This window comes from Geotrypetes seraphini, chromosome 6, assembly GCF_902459505.1.
Source record: "Geotrypetes seraphini chromosome 6, aGeoSer1.1, whole genome shotgun sequence".
NCBI classification, from domain to species: domain Eukaryota; kingdom Metazoa; phylum Chordata; class Amphibia; order Gymnophiona; family Dermophiidae; genus Geotrypetes; species Geotrypetes seraphini.
The window spans coordinates 26734921-26749877 of NC_047089.1; the positions used below are offsets into that span (position 1 = coordinate 26734921).

The following is a 14957-nucleotide window of genomic DNA, read 5'->3' on the forward strand; positions in this document are numbered from 1 at the left end:
ATCGCTAAGTTGGTGGACAGACTCTTCAAATCTGTCCACGGGACTAATCTTTCGCACTCCCCCATTTCGCAAGGTTCTGACCACGGACTCCTCGGACTACGCGTGGGGAGCCCACCTCGACGGTCTTCGCACACAGGGCCTGTGGTCGGCAGAGGACCGTCGCTGTCACATCAACGTGCTAGAGCTTCGGGCCATCTTCCTAGCACTTCGAGCCTTCGTTCACGTAGTACAGGACCAGGTGGTCCTCGTCCGCACGGACAACCAAGTAGCAATGTACTATGTGAACAAACAGGGGGGAACGGGGTCGTGGCCCCTCTGCTCCGAGGCCCTTCGCCTCTGGGAGTGGGCGGCCTCCCGGAACATCTTCCTCCGGGCGGTCTACATCCAGGGGGAACTGAATTGTCTGGCGGACAAACTCAGTCGACTCCTGCAACCCCACGAGTGGACTCTACACTCAGCAGTTCTGCACGAGGTCTTCGCTCGCTGGGGAACGCCACAGGTAGATCTGTTCGCCTCTCCGGAGACACACAAACTACCACTGTATTGCTCTCGGATGTACTCGCGGGATCGTCTGGAGGCGGATGCCTTCCTTCTCGATTGGGACGGGAAGTTCCTCTATGCATTCCCTCCTTTCCCTCTGATCATGCGAACGTTGGTACATCTCAGATCGTCCACGGCCACGATGATTCTCATAGCTCCTCGGTGGCCGCGTCAGAACTGGTTCTCCCTACTGCTCCAACTCAGCGCCAGGGAACCCCTTCTTCTGCCTGTCTGTCCTTCTCTGCTATCTCAGAATCAAGGATCCATGTTACATCCCAATCTGCAGTCATTGCACCTGACAGCTTGGTTTCTTGTTCCCTGACCCCTCCGGACCTGTCTCAATCAGTGAGGGAAGTGCTGGAAGCCTCCCGCAAGATCTCGACGAGGCTTTGCTATTCGCAGAAATGGACCAGGTTTTCCACCTGGTGCTCATCTTTCCTCCTGGACCCGGTATCGGCCCCGGTACCCTCGGTTCTGGACTACTTATTCCATTTGTCGCGCTCTGGCCTGAAAACCACTTCGGTGCGTGTCCATCTTAGTGCGATTTCCGCCTTCCACCAACACCTGGATGGACGCCCTCTGTCTCTCCATCCCTTGGTGACACGCTTCATGAAAGGATTACTCAGGGTTTGTCCCCCGCTCAAACCTCCCCCAGTCGTATGGAATTTGAATGTGGTTTTAGCTCAACTGATGAAACCACCCTTTGAGCCACTCAACAAGTCCCTCTTGAAATTTCTGACTTGGAAGGTGGTGTTTCTGATTGCCCTCACCTCCGCTAGGCGGATTGGGGAACTACAAGCCTTGGTTGCGGACCCACCCTTCACCGTATTCCATCATGACAAGGTGGTCCTCCGCACCCATCCTAAGTTCGTCCCGAAGGTTGTTTCTGATTTCCACCTCAATCAGTCCATTGTCCTTCCTGTGTTCTTCCCTAAGCCCCACTCCCATCCTGGCGAGACGGCGCTTCACACGCTTGACTGTAAGAGGGCGTTGGCATTTTACCTTCAACGCACCAAGTCCCATCGGAAGGTCCCGCAATTATTCTTGTCCTTCGATCCCAATCGATTAGGGCACCCAGTTTCCAAGCGCACTCTGTCTAACTGGTTGGCGGCGTGCATTTCCCTTTGCTATACTCAGGCTGGCCTCCCTCCCCCGGGTCGAGTCACGGGGCACAAGGTCCGAGCAATGGCAGCTTCGATAGCCTTCCTCCGTTCCACCCCGATGGAAGACATATGTAAGGCTGCCACTTGGTCTTCGGTTCATACATTCACCTCTCACTACTGTCTGGACACTCTGTCCAGGAATGACGGCCGGTTTGGCCAGTCAGTTTTACAAAATCTGTTTTCTTAAATTTGCCATCCTCCCACCTGCCCTTTTTGGTTTGGCTTGGAGGTCACCCACATGTGAGAATATCATGCCTGCTTGTCCTGGGATAAAGCACAGTTACTTACCGTAACAGGTGTTATCCAGGGACAGCAGGCATATATTCTCACAACCCGCCCACCTCCCCGGGGATGGCTTCTAAGCTAGTTATGGAACTGAGGACCACGAGGTGGGATGCGCCCTCTAGTGGGCAGAAGGCACGCACATGCGTGGTGCAGTGTGCAAACTTGAAACTTCTAGCAAGTTTGCTTGAAAAGCTGTCCGCGCCGGGGCTCCGTAGATGACGTCACCCACATGTGAGAATATATGCCTGCTGTCCCTGGATAACACCTGTTACGGTAAGTAACTGTGCTATATGTTAAGAAGGATGTGCAGTGATGTGATTAAACAAATCTGACATGTGCAAAATGGGATGGGCCCACTTAATAACACACTTTAATAAAAAACCAGTAGGACCACCTAGTCAGGCCATACTGCCACTATTGTGCGTGAAGATATCCCCCATGTGTTAACTATGCCTGCTTGTTGATTTTCATGGTTTAGCTATGGCTATCGCTCTTCCATACCCTGCATGCCTTTCGACTGCAGCAAGAATATCTCCCAACTAATTTGATTGGTACAACTTTTTTAGCCCATGGAGCTGCCGGAGTGGCAATGTACATCAGATCAAGTTTCCTCGTGCTTTGCTAAAACATCTTTGTTGGGGGGGGGGGGCACTCCTGTAACAAAGATGTTTTAGCAAAGCATGAGGAAACTTGATCTGATGTAAAGCACAGCGTTGCCACTCCGGCAGCTCCATGGGCTAAAAAAGTTGTACCAATCAAATTAGTTGGGAGATATTCTTGCTGCAGTTGAAAAGCATACAGGGTGATACAGGGCCACCTGAATTCATTAAGAATAAAAATGCCTGGGTGAATTTACAGGAGTTAATTAAAATGGGCCGGATTCTGTATAGAACGCCCAGTCTCAAAGCCACCTAAGCGGCTTTTGAGAATCGCATACGGGCATCCTATATAGAATAGCGTCTGTCCTCATGGACAGACGCCTAAGCCCGCCTAATATCACGATTCTCTAACCAGCGTCCATGTCACAGACGCCGGTTAGAGAATCAGGTTGTCGCTAAGCTGATCACGGCAAGGGAATCTCCCTTCCACGATCAGTTTAGTGGCCACAGCAGAGAATCCATTCCCCCACACACACACACACAAAGACTACCAGTAGGAAGGATGCCCAGTCCCTCCTGCCGGAACCCCAAAATTCCCTCCCCCCCACCTCCAAATGTCTGTGGCAGGAGGAGTGCCCAATTCCTCCTGCTGCCACCCCCAAGACATCCACTGGCAGGAGGGATGCCCAGTCCCTCCTGCCAAACCCCCCCACCCCCACAAGTATCTTTTTAGTTGGCCGGCCAGAGGGATGTTTACTCCCTCCAGCCGGCAGGCCTGCCTCCACTGAATGGTGAACCTTCCCTGTACATCGTGGGATGCACCAGGGAGGGGCCTAAGGTCCTGATTGGCCCGGGCACTTAAGGACCATTGGCCAACCAGAATCTTAGGCCACTCTCCCAGTGCATTCTAAGATGCACTGGGAATGTCCTAGGATTCCAATTGGCCAGATCCCTTAGGCCACTCCTATAGGGGGTGACCTAAGGGATCTGACCAATTGGAATCTTATGCCACTCCCAGTGCATCCCAGAATGCACTGGGAGAGTGGCCTAAGATTCCAGTTGGCCGAGGGGCCTTAAGTCCCTGGGCCAATCAGGACCTTAGGCCCTTCCCCAGTTTATCCCATGATGTACCGGGAAGGCCCACCAGGGGAAGCCGGACGACACACCTTCCATAAACATATTAATTCATTCTCTTGTAATTTCCTGTCTTGACAATTGTAATGTCCTTTACAATGGTATAACACAAAAAGAAATCAGACATTTACACGCAGCTCTTGATTGGTGTAGCCTGACTTTACTACAGGAAGAGGTGGTCGGAGCAGACCGCGAATGATTAAGTTCTCGAACCGCGAATTCGCAGGGGAACACTGTATTTATGTATCTTATTGTAATGTGCACCGCCTAGAAGCTTGATTAGGCAGTATAACAAATTTTAAATAAACATGGAAACTTGGAAAAGATGCCGGCCTTTGGGGAACCACCTAAAACTGCGGAACCGAAGGTGCCCACAGTGCTAGCGCTGATGCTACTGTTACTACTATTTATTATTTCTAAAGGGCTGAAAAGGCGTACACAGCGCTGTACATTTTAACATACAATAGACAGTCCCTGCTCAGAAGAGCTTACAATCTAATTTAGACCGGACATTACAGGGTTGGGGAGATTATGGTAGAGGAAATGATACAGTGGGTATAGGTATCTGAGCAGCGAGTGGGAGTTAAGAGTTGAAAGCAGTTTCAACACAGTGAGCCTTTAGCTTGGATTTGCTAGGGACGGAGCACGACGTATTGATTCAGGCAGCCTGCTCCAGGCATACGGCGCCGCAAGAAAGAAGGGGCAGAGTCTGGAGCTGGCAGTGGAAGAGAAGGGTACAGATAAGAGGGGCTTGCCCGATGAGCGGAGATCACGGGGGGGGGGGGGGGGGTGAGCATAGGGGGAGATAAGCGAGGAGATGTATTGGGGGGCATTTCCCAACTGCCTCCCCACCCCACTGTGAGCTCTGACATCGGGCCTCCTAAAGCAGGAGCAGCAGTGGCAGCGGACGGCCAGCAAGAGGCAGGGCTTAGGACAGGCTTTTCGCTGCCGGAACGCTACTGCTCCTGCTTTAGAAGGCACGAAGATATGCGGGGAGGAGGGTTGGTCAATGAACTGGATAGCCCGATTTTTTTTTATGAAAATGAATTGATTCACTGATGTGAAACGGGCAGCACTAATGGCTGCATGCACAGTGAGGAATCCTCCCTGTGATGGCTGAAAGCAGAATACAGGAGTGGTTTGCCATTGCCTTCTCCGGCACAGTTGCATTCAACTTATAGCACCTGGCATTCCCCAGTGGGACCCCATCCAGGTACTAGCCAGGCCTGAGTCTGCTTAGCTTCCAATTGCAAGAACAGGCCTAACCAGAGCATCCAGGCCATAGATATAGTAGAGAGGAAAAAGCTGGACAGAACTGGAATAAGTTAAATATACGTTTCTACAATTTCCTTGTCTTTGGTGTAATTACCAAGCATATGGAGCTAGCATTATTCTCTCCTAACATCTGTTACTGAAATTTAAAAAGAAGCAAAGGTTGGGAAATTTTAATAAGATTACGGTGTTATCTTTCAGGGACTTTCCAGTAAGAGTCCCTACATGGCTTAGAGGATCTGCCTGGTTAAACCATACTAACGGTTCCTTTGTGCAATAAACACGCCAGTTTAACTGCCTAAGCCTGTATAAATTCAGGGCTGACAGCATGTTACCTTGTATGGCTTGAGTAAGCGATTTTGTCAGTGTTTTCAGTTTATCTAGTTCAGGGATCCTGTGCGCTACATAAGATCAGAGCTTGGAATCAATCCCAGGTGCTCATAGGACCCAAACTTGGAGCAAGCGATGTTTTAATTAAATACACTGACTCTTAAGAAATGCTTATGAAATGTAGTGCCACTGACTAACTATTTCCCTGGATAGCTTAGTAGGCATCCTTGGTATGCGACTACAGATGGGCTATCTCTGACTGTGTCCCAAAAGAATTATTATATTGCTTGTGTTAATATGTACGAGATCCAAGTTATCTTAACGTCGTTTCTAGTAGTTCAACTTGTTCTGCTCGTCAAAAAAAAGAATTGGAACAACATGCTGAGTTATATGTCATGGCTGGAGTTTTTCTAAACAGCTCACACATCCAAGCCTTTTTTATTTATTTTCCATAAATGTGATGGCTAGTGTGCCTGTAAATAGGGATATTAATTTGTTTGCCCACATGGTGTTTGAAAACCTTGTAGTGTAATATGCAACTGGCAACAAAATTCTCTTCCCCCCCAAACCCCCCTCCCCCAAACATGATTAATAATATGTACTGTGTAGTTTTCTAGTTCTGCTCAAGAGAGATATTACCCCAAGAAAAATACATTGGCAAGGCAACTATTCATTGATTAAGATGAATTGCTGATGAAGCCTGCTAATGAGTTATAAATGATCATCAGACAACACTTGCAGATAAATTATTCATCTCCAGGATGGTCGTGTAACATTTGCTTAATAGGAACTAGCCTTTGTAGAAGGTTGCTTTGGTTCATGATCTGCCTGTGGGATACAGGGACAGGCTTTCACCTGAAATGAGAAAAAGGATTTTATAAGAACATAACAACTACCACGTGGATCGGGCCAAAGGTTTACCTAGTCCAGTATCCTGTTTTCTCAACAGTGGCTCATTCAGATCACATATACTGTACCTGGCAAGGTTCCAAAAAGTAGAAAGCCCATGCTGCTTACCTTGTAGGATAAACAGTGACTTTCTCTCCAGTACTTTAAGGACTTTTCCACCGGAACTTTTTAAACTCAGCTACGTCAATTACTTTTACCTTGTCTTTCAGAGCTTAATTAAGCTTTGAAATAAAAAAAATATTTTCTACAATTTGCCTTAAATGTGCTACTTAAAAGCTTCATGACATGTCCCCTAGTCTTTGTACGTTTTAAAAGAGTAGGCAACCAAATTGCCGTCAAAGCTAACTCCAGCCCATCTTGATCTGTCTTGCTGCAGTTGTCCATATGTTATAGTATTGTGGGGCCTTGCAGCCTGATTGACGATATATCTGCACAGATATTTGTAGATTGCTGCACATCCAGTAGATGTTGTCTTATAAAGTAATTTTTTGGAGATTTTTAGTTATGACTCCCAATTTGTCTTTGTATAGGAAGTGACTTTTTGGCATTGGCATTGACGATTTTTCTCACAAACTGGAAAGATGTAACTCAGACTTCTCATGTTAATTGGTGAAATTTGGTTTGCTTAACACTGAAATAGAACAATGTGACTGCAGGAAAAAAAAAATAAATGAATGCAAACGGGACTCATTATGGGATATACAGTATTCCCCCGAAATTCATGGGGGTTACATTCCTGTAGCCCTTGTGAATTTTGAAAAACCGCAAATACTGTAAACTCGCCTATATTACCCGCATCATTCCCTTCTCTGAGGTCCCAACCTCTTCCGAGATTGCTTCCTGTTTCCAGCAAGGCGGGACAGCTGTTATACTCACATGACTGTTTGCTAGACGGGAAGGGAGAGGAGCTGCGTTCACTGCAGAGTGCACGCCGGCTGAGGGCAGCTGGTACCTGTGACTGGGCGCATTGTAGGTTGTGGAAAAACCTGTGAATTACTGAGTCCGCGCATCTAAAGCATAGAGAAGGGTAGCAGAACTGGGGGCAGCGGGTGTCATCTTTACAAGGGGTGCCGGCGCCTCTCCGCCCCCCCCCCCCCCATACACACACACATACCTCTTTAAATATTCACCATCAGAAGCAGCATCTTCCACTTCCTGCTCGTGCCAGCCTTAGCTCCCTTCTTATGTCACTTCCTGGTTGCGGGACTAGGATGTGACATCAGAAGGGAGTCAAGGCCGGCACAAGCAGCAGGCGGAAGATGCTGCTTGCTCCGGTGAACATTTCAAGAGGTACATGGGTGGGACGCCCAAGTGGCCAGGAGGAGTGGGGGGGGTCATAGTGTGGCAATGCTGAGCACCCCCAACCCAGGCACCACCCTCCCCCACTACACCACTGACTGGGGGTATCAATGAAGGGACGAAAACAACGGATCTGATGTAATGAATAAAAACACGATTTTACCACAGATGAACTATGTGGTTGTAAAGTCAGAGCTGTCTCAATATGTACACGTAAATCCTTCAAGGTTTTAACTTGTTAACTACCGTAGTCTTATTGATGTAGAGCAGGGGTGGGCAACTCCGTTCCTCGAGGGCCAGAATCCAGTCGGGTTTTCAGGATTTCCCCAATGAATATGCATGAGATCTATTTGTATGCACTGCTTTCAATGCATATTCATTGGGGGAAATCCTGAAAACCCGACTGGATTCCAGCCCTTGAGGACCGGAGTTGCCCACCCCTGGTGTAGAGCGTAGTCTGACTGTTTTCTGAGGCCCAAAATGGACAGAATGGTGCGGTAGCCATGTTAGTCTGCTTTTAAAGGTAATAAATAGAAATAAAACAGAACAAAGAAAGAAAATAAGATGAAGGCCTTTTGATTGGACTTAAATGTATCAGTCAAATAAAAAATATATCTCTTTCTTTTTTTGTTCTATTTTATTTTTATTTATTACCTTCATGTTAATATAGCATGCTATTTGGTTATGTTTTGTGGTTGTATAATGGTTTGTTCTGGTATGAAAACTGAATAAAAACAGGTGAACTTAAAAGCTTTCTCTGCATAATAGCATTAAAGCCACTGACCATCCCGCCCTGCACCTCAGTGGAAACTGCAGTTGTGGTAATTCATAAATCAGTAGGTTTCAGAATTTGCACTAGGGAGGGGGAAAGAGTCAATATAATCTTCATTACATCCGTCAGTCACCGTTTTCCACCAGCTCCACAAATCAAAATTTAATTACAGTTAGGTGCTATCAATCAGAGGGATATGTTACTGTTCCACAGTCAGTGAAGGACATCATTGGAGGAAGTGATGCAAATTGTGAAGGGTTCTAAGTTCTCTTATTATGGACAAACAAGAATCTGTAAAAGAGAAATGACTACAAGTGGTATATCCCAAGCAGCATGAAAACCAGCCACATCTGTTGCACCAAAAATATCTCCTAACTCCACTGCCCTGAAAATGTAGTCGTCACAAGAAGCTAGGATGATCTTGCCCAGATATGCAAGGCTTGATAAATGATATAAAGCCCCATTTCGCAGAGGACTTCTACTCGTACAAAGGAATTGAGATGTTCACAGTTCTCCAAGTATTTTATAGAAAGCTCTGCTGAATTCATTCTTTTTGTAAAATATATATTAGGAAACTAGCATGTGCCAGCAAGTACAGCAGGACATTGATTTTACAAAACTGCACATCCTGAACGTGGAGGGAGACTATGCAGAGCAAGGTCCATGAAATTCTTTCCAAAGTCCCTGCATGCATGTATGTACTTGTATGTCTTGTTCATGTGTGTGGTAGGAAGTGTGTAGTACAAATTTAGGTCTGTGCATACATGTTTGTGTGTTGGCAATTTTCTCTATTAACGGTCCGTTGATAAGTTCGGGGAAAACTTAAAAACCTACCTTTTCTTCGATGCATATTCTCAAGTTTAACGGGTACCACTATTAAACCGCTGTGAACTGCTTGTGGTATTGCGGTATACAAAAATAAAGTTGTTATTATTATTATTATTATTAGGAAACAAAAATTTTGTAACTTTTTCCCTCTCGTTCTCTCCAATTCATTCCAGTTTTGTATAATTTGTCAGTATTGTCAGTTTGAAATTGCTCTGTTTTATTTATTGTAGAAACTTTATTAATATTTTTAATGTTTTTACCCCAATTGTACATTTTATGTAATTCGCTTAGAAATATTAAGCGAACCATCAAATTTAAATAAAACTTGAAACTTGATTATTATTGGTATCTTGGAAAATAATGTTAATATTTTTCTCTCTTTGCTAAATTTAGGGCTCCTTTTACTAAGCCGCGTTAGGGCTTTAATGCGCAGAATAGCGCGTGATAAATTGTTATGCGCGCTAGACCTTAACGCTAGCATTGAGCTGGCGTTAGTTCTAGCCGCATAGCATGGGTTTAGCGCACGCTAAAATGCTGCACGCGCTAAAAACGCTAACGCAACTTACTAAAAGGAGCCCTTAATGTATTTCTTCCCTTGAACCCTAATTTTATGTATTATATTTGGGGGGGGGGGGGTTGTACATTGTATTGTTATTTTATTATGTTTTAGATTGTAAGATGCCCTGAAGGTTCTCCCTAGGGCGGGATAGAAATTTTTAAATAAAGTTGGAAACTTTGTGTATAGCTGTATGTGTTTGCGCTGTTGCATGGCTTTCTGTTTGTCCGTGATGGGAGAGGGCATGAGAGGGGAGAGCAATTTTGGAAAAGTGTTATAAAGGGAGAGGATCATTATCCTAGAAACTCCCTCACACTCACCATGAAATGCTGTTGGACGGCTTGTCTGCTTTTATCCACACTTTTCAGGAGGCATTCCTGGGGCAAGGGGGGGGGGATTGAGTGACTTGCTCAGGTTTGAACCCATAGCTTCAGGGTGCTGAGGCTGTAGCTTTATCCCTTTCAGGACCATAAGGATCGTAGGCCAATTTTTGTGGTTTTGACGACATTTTTATGGTAAAAAGGGCTTGCAGATGCCAAAAAATTGATTTTTTTTTGTGAAATATCATTATTTTTATTTTAAAAAATCACACTTCTGGCTTATGGACAGTGTGGCAAGTGAATCTTCTCGTCAATCTGGCAACGACGCTAATGAATGAATGTCGGAACCAGTTTGTTTACATAAAGGCAGTATCATATGGAATCCGTACGTATCAAATTTAGAACTGTAGACTATCCCAATCAAAATTTATAGGATTTTAAAGTTATGGGACAAATATGTCCCTTGGTCCTGAAAGGGTTAACCACTGCGCCACACTCTCCCATTTGGTGCCATTGCAAAATCTGAAATCCATGCTGCCCCACCCAAACCCAGCCGACAACACGTCCCCTTCCAAACAAAATGACCTCCATGGTATTCTGTGGATCCAGATTTTTCCTGCCTGAACTTAGCATACCAGGTGTCCCAGGGTTTTTATTTTTAGATATTATGGCTCTGTTAAAAGATAGGTTTTATTAGCAAAATAGTATCAAAGGCACTCAAAATTGAAAAGTTTTTTTTTAAATAAGCATAAGATATTAAAAATCTATATAACTAGCTTATATAAACAGATCATAAATCTTACAGCGTTATTTTTGTAGGACATCAGAAGTAACACTTGTGGGACCAGAATAGCTGTATTCTATACCACAGTGTCTTATCAGTAGTCCTGTATTTTTGAATTTTCAATGTAATAGTAGTGAAAGTTAAAACCGTGCTTAAAACTGCATCGTATCTTCAGTAAATATCCTTAGGTGTTTTTGTTTTCAAAATAAGTATCATTTTAGTAATCAACAAACTTATCTTTGTGGTCGTGTTGGGGAGGAAATGAACAAGCCGACACGATCATGTTTCGCCACCAGGGTGGTTTCAAGGCTCTCTCCCCCCCACCCCCCTTTTTCCTTTCTAATACGTGTTAAGGCTCAAACAAAATTCAAAAAAAGGGACTACTGATAAGACACTGTGGTATAGCATGTAGCTATTCTGGTCCAACAAGTGTTACTTCTGATGTCCTACAAAAATAATATTTATGATCTGTTTACATAAGCTGGTTATATAGATTTTTATTGGCAAAGTATACATTAAGTCGTGCATCTTTTGTTTCTTTTGCTCAAAACACACAAATTGCATTTTATACTTTGCAAACACGAGTAGAGGCAAATTAAATAAAGGGTACAATGAAAGAGTATCAAAGCAATTAGGTGGAATAAATACAGAAGCTCTCAATGTTCCAAATACATACTTGCACACAAACTTAAATGCATGTATACAGAAACACCTGTTCAAGTTTATAACTAAAATACTGCATTTCTTGTGTTTTGCTTTTCGTAGATTGTAGACGGCAAGCTGTGGTTCCAGCTAGACTGTGGAAGTGGCCCTGGAATCTTGGGAATTTCTGGCAGAGCGGTTAATGATGGAAATTGGCACTCCGTCTTCTTGGAACTGAATCAGAATTTCACAAGCTTGTCACTGGATGACAGTTACGTTGAGCGCCGCAAGGCCCCTCTGTACTTCCAGACCCTAAGCACAGATAGCTCTGTTTATTTCGGAGCTCAGGTGCAAGTGGAGAATGTCCGAAGCCTAACTGACAAAAGGACGACACAGATATTGGGCGGCTTCCAGGGATGTCTGGATTCGGTTGTGCTGAATAACAATGAGCTCCCACTTCAAAACAAGCGGAGCAGCTTTGCAGAAGTGGTTGGCCTGACTGAATTAAAGCTGGGCTGTGTTTTGTATCCTGATGCATGTGAGAGGAACCCTTGCCAGAACGGAGGGAGCTGTGCAAGTATGCCATCTGGTGGTAAATGTTTTACTTTCTATTTGATTCATTTTCGATCCCGCTCTCCCCAACGAGCTCCGAATGGGTTACAGGTTAACATGCAGTTAGCGGGTTACAATTTGCCAAAGTTACAGTACACTTCTCCCTCTGTATTCACGGTTTCAGCACTCGCAGTTTCGCTTATTCGCGATTTTTCGCATGCTGACTCCTAATCTAATCTAATCCTTGGCTTTATACACCAAGTTTTCATTCTAAGAAAGCTCAACTCGGTTTACAATAGTTAACTTAAACAAAAAGAACCATTTAAAAAAAAAAAAAAAAAATTTTTTTTTGAAGAAAATTAATTTCCAAAGTACTTAGTGAATAAAGTGGTTTTCAAAAGTTTAAAGAAGAATGGAAGAGAACCAGAACTTCTTAAAAGGAGCGGAAGATTATTCCAAAGTTGGGGAAACTTAAAAATCAAAGATTAGCCAAAAATCTTAACTCCTTTAATCCCTTTTCTGGAAGGAAGAGATAGTTTAAGTTGTTGGTCACCTCTTGCAAAAGAGAATCTATAGAAATTCCAGGATAAAGAAACTAGAGGAGTGAAGATACCATAAAGAATTTTTAAAATAACACAAGCACATTTAAACTGAACTCTAAAGAAAAGAGGGAGCTGATGAAAACTTTGAAGCAAGGGTGTCACGTGATAAAACTTACGTTTCCCAAAAAATCAATTTAGCAGTAGCATTCAGTTTCCCAAAAAATCAATTTAGCAGCAGTTGTAATCTATAAAGGCAAGTTTTTGTAATACTGAGGTAGATAACATTACAATAATCGAGGTGAATAATATGATTGACTGAACTAAAATAGAGAAGTGACGGTGATGAAAGAGTTGTCTGACCTTCCTCAGCATACGCAGATTAAAAAAAACATTTCTTAATCATTTGTTCCTTGAAAGAAAGCGAGGAGTCGAAAAGGACTCCCAGAATCTTGGTAGAAAACTCAATTTGTAAGGAATATCCAGAAGTCAAAATTACATTATGAGTAAAGTACCTATACTGTACCGATAAAAATGTTTAGCGCTTACCAGCATTCACTCAGAAAATCGCTGCTTCCCAGCTTCCCAGTGTGCATTGATAAAATCTCTGCTTTCACCCTCAAAATCACTGCTTCCCAGCATGTAGGGGGCGTGTTTCGGATGATACTAAGGCAAGCTTATGATTTGGCTTTTTTTCTGCAATAATGGAACATTGTAAAAACATCTAGGGCAATAAAACAGGGGTAGGCATTTCCGGTCCTCGAGAGCCGGAGCCAGGTCAGGTTTTCAGGATCTCCACCATGAATATGTATGAGATGGAGTAACATACTCTGCGTCCTTGAGATGCAAGTCTATCGCGTGCATATTTATTGTGGATATCCTGAAAACCTGTCCTGGCTCCGGCTCTCGAAGACCGGAATTGCCTACCCCTGTTTTAGGCTATACCAGTTTCAGTAATGACAAACTGCCCATAAGGATGGTAGATGCATGGAACAGTCTCCCAGACTGGTGGAGACAGAGACTGGAGAGAGAAAGAGATAATGGTAACTGCGGATGGGCAGACTAGATGAGCCATTTGGCCTTTATCTTCCATCATGTTTCTATGTTTCTAAACTGACCAGGTGAAAGTGTCAGTACATAACAGGCTCTATGACTACTGCAGATATAATGGCCGTTCCTCTTAGAGCAGCATGCAGGTTCCTGGAGTAGGCTAGAGCAGTGGTTCCCAATCCTGTCCTGGAGGACCACCAGGCCAATCGGCTTTTCAGGCTAGCCCTAATGAATATGCATGAGAGAGATTTGCATATAATGGAAGTGACAGGCATGCCTGAAAACCTGATTGGCTTGGTGGTCCTCCAGGACAGGATTGGAAACCACTGGCCTAGAGGTTGGTGTGGTAGATTGTAGAGAAGGGGACCAAGGCCCATATCCCACTCTAACTAGTACTCTTGTGATGAAAAGTGTGAGAGCCTCAGAATCTAAAAATACATACTGAACCCACATATAAATGACTCCTACAGGCATTAGGGCTATTGTAGTGGTGTACAGTACATTTTATGCTATTCCTGGAAGGCTTGCCATACAATTTAAATGGGTAATGATTTGATGTGTACTTGGGATCTTTTATGTGAAGTTCACTGCAGCGCTGTCACCACTAGATGGAACTAGAGTCTCACATTCTCAATCGGGCTCTATAATGTTCATAATGGAGAGGAAAAGGGTCTCGGAAACCGACTCAAGATCAACTTTATCCCAAAGATCTGAGAACTATTGGTTACAAGTTTCTATCATTGCCCCTAAAAAACATCCCGTAAGTGTTTAATTTATCAATGCTTGCTGAAATAATCAGGTTAAAGCTTTCAAGTGAAATGATCATTATCAAACTTTTTCTATTTTGTGCTAAGACCAAAAAATATATTATTATTTTATTTTATATTATATTTTTATGTTTTATAATTATTTCAATGTTATGAGTGTCGGGAGCAGTGCAGAGCATTTAGCGCTGCCTGCCGGTGCTAAAAAAACACTTTTGCAGTTTTGTAAAAAGGGGGTAAATTTTGATAATGATCATGTCACTTGAAAGCTTTAACCTGATTATTTCAGCAAGCATTGATAAGTTAATATACATTAAAACCTTGGATTGCAAGTAACTTGTTTGCAAGTATTTTGCAACACAAGCAAACCATTTTATTAAATTTTAACTTGATATACAAGCAATGCCTTGCAATATAAGTACATACAATATACACACATATCAACTGAGCCGATAGTTCTCTCTCTGACGCTTCAAGAGTGTAGTGACTGTTCTAAACATGCAAAGCCTTGCAATACAAGTACATACAGTATACATGCGTCACATCATCACAACTGAGCTGATGGTTCTCTCTCTGACACTGTAAGAGTGCAGTGACTGTTCTAAACATGCAAAGCCTT

The 14957-nt window shown here is 43.8% G+C and overlaps 1 protein-coding gene across 7 annotated transcripts in view; it reads left to right on the plus strand.

The window, feature by feature from the left end:
- Positions 1–14957, plus strand: part of FAT3 (FAT atypical cadherin 3) — a 669400-nt gene that overhangs the window by 631662 nt on the left and 22781 nt on the right. For 6 of the 7 annotated variants that reach the window (XM_033948992.1, XM_033948996.1, XM_033948997.1 and 3 more), the window contains one exon: positions 11557–12025. In XM_033948992.1, the coding sequence (XP_033804883.1) occupies positions 11557–12025 (469 nt within the window). The remainder of the gene's footprint in view (positions 1–11556; positions 12026–14957) is intronic. The other variant, XM_033948995.1, reaches the window with a different exon arrangement.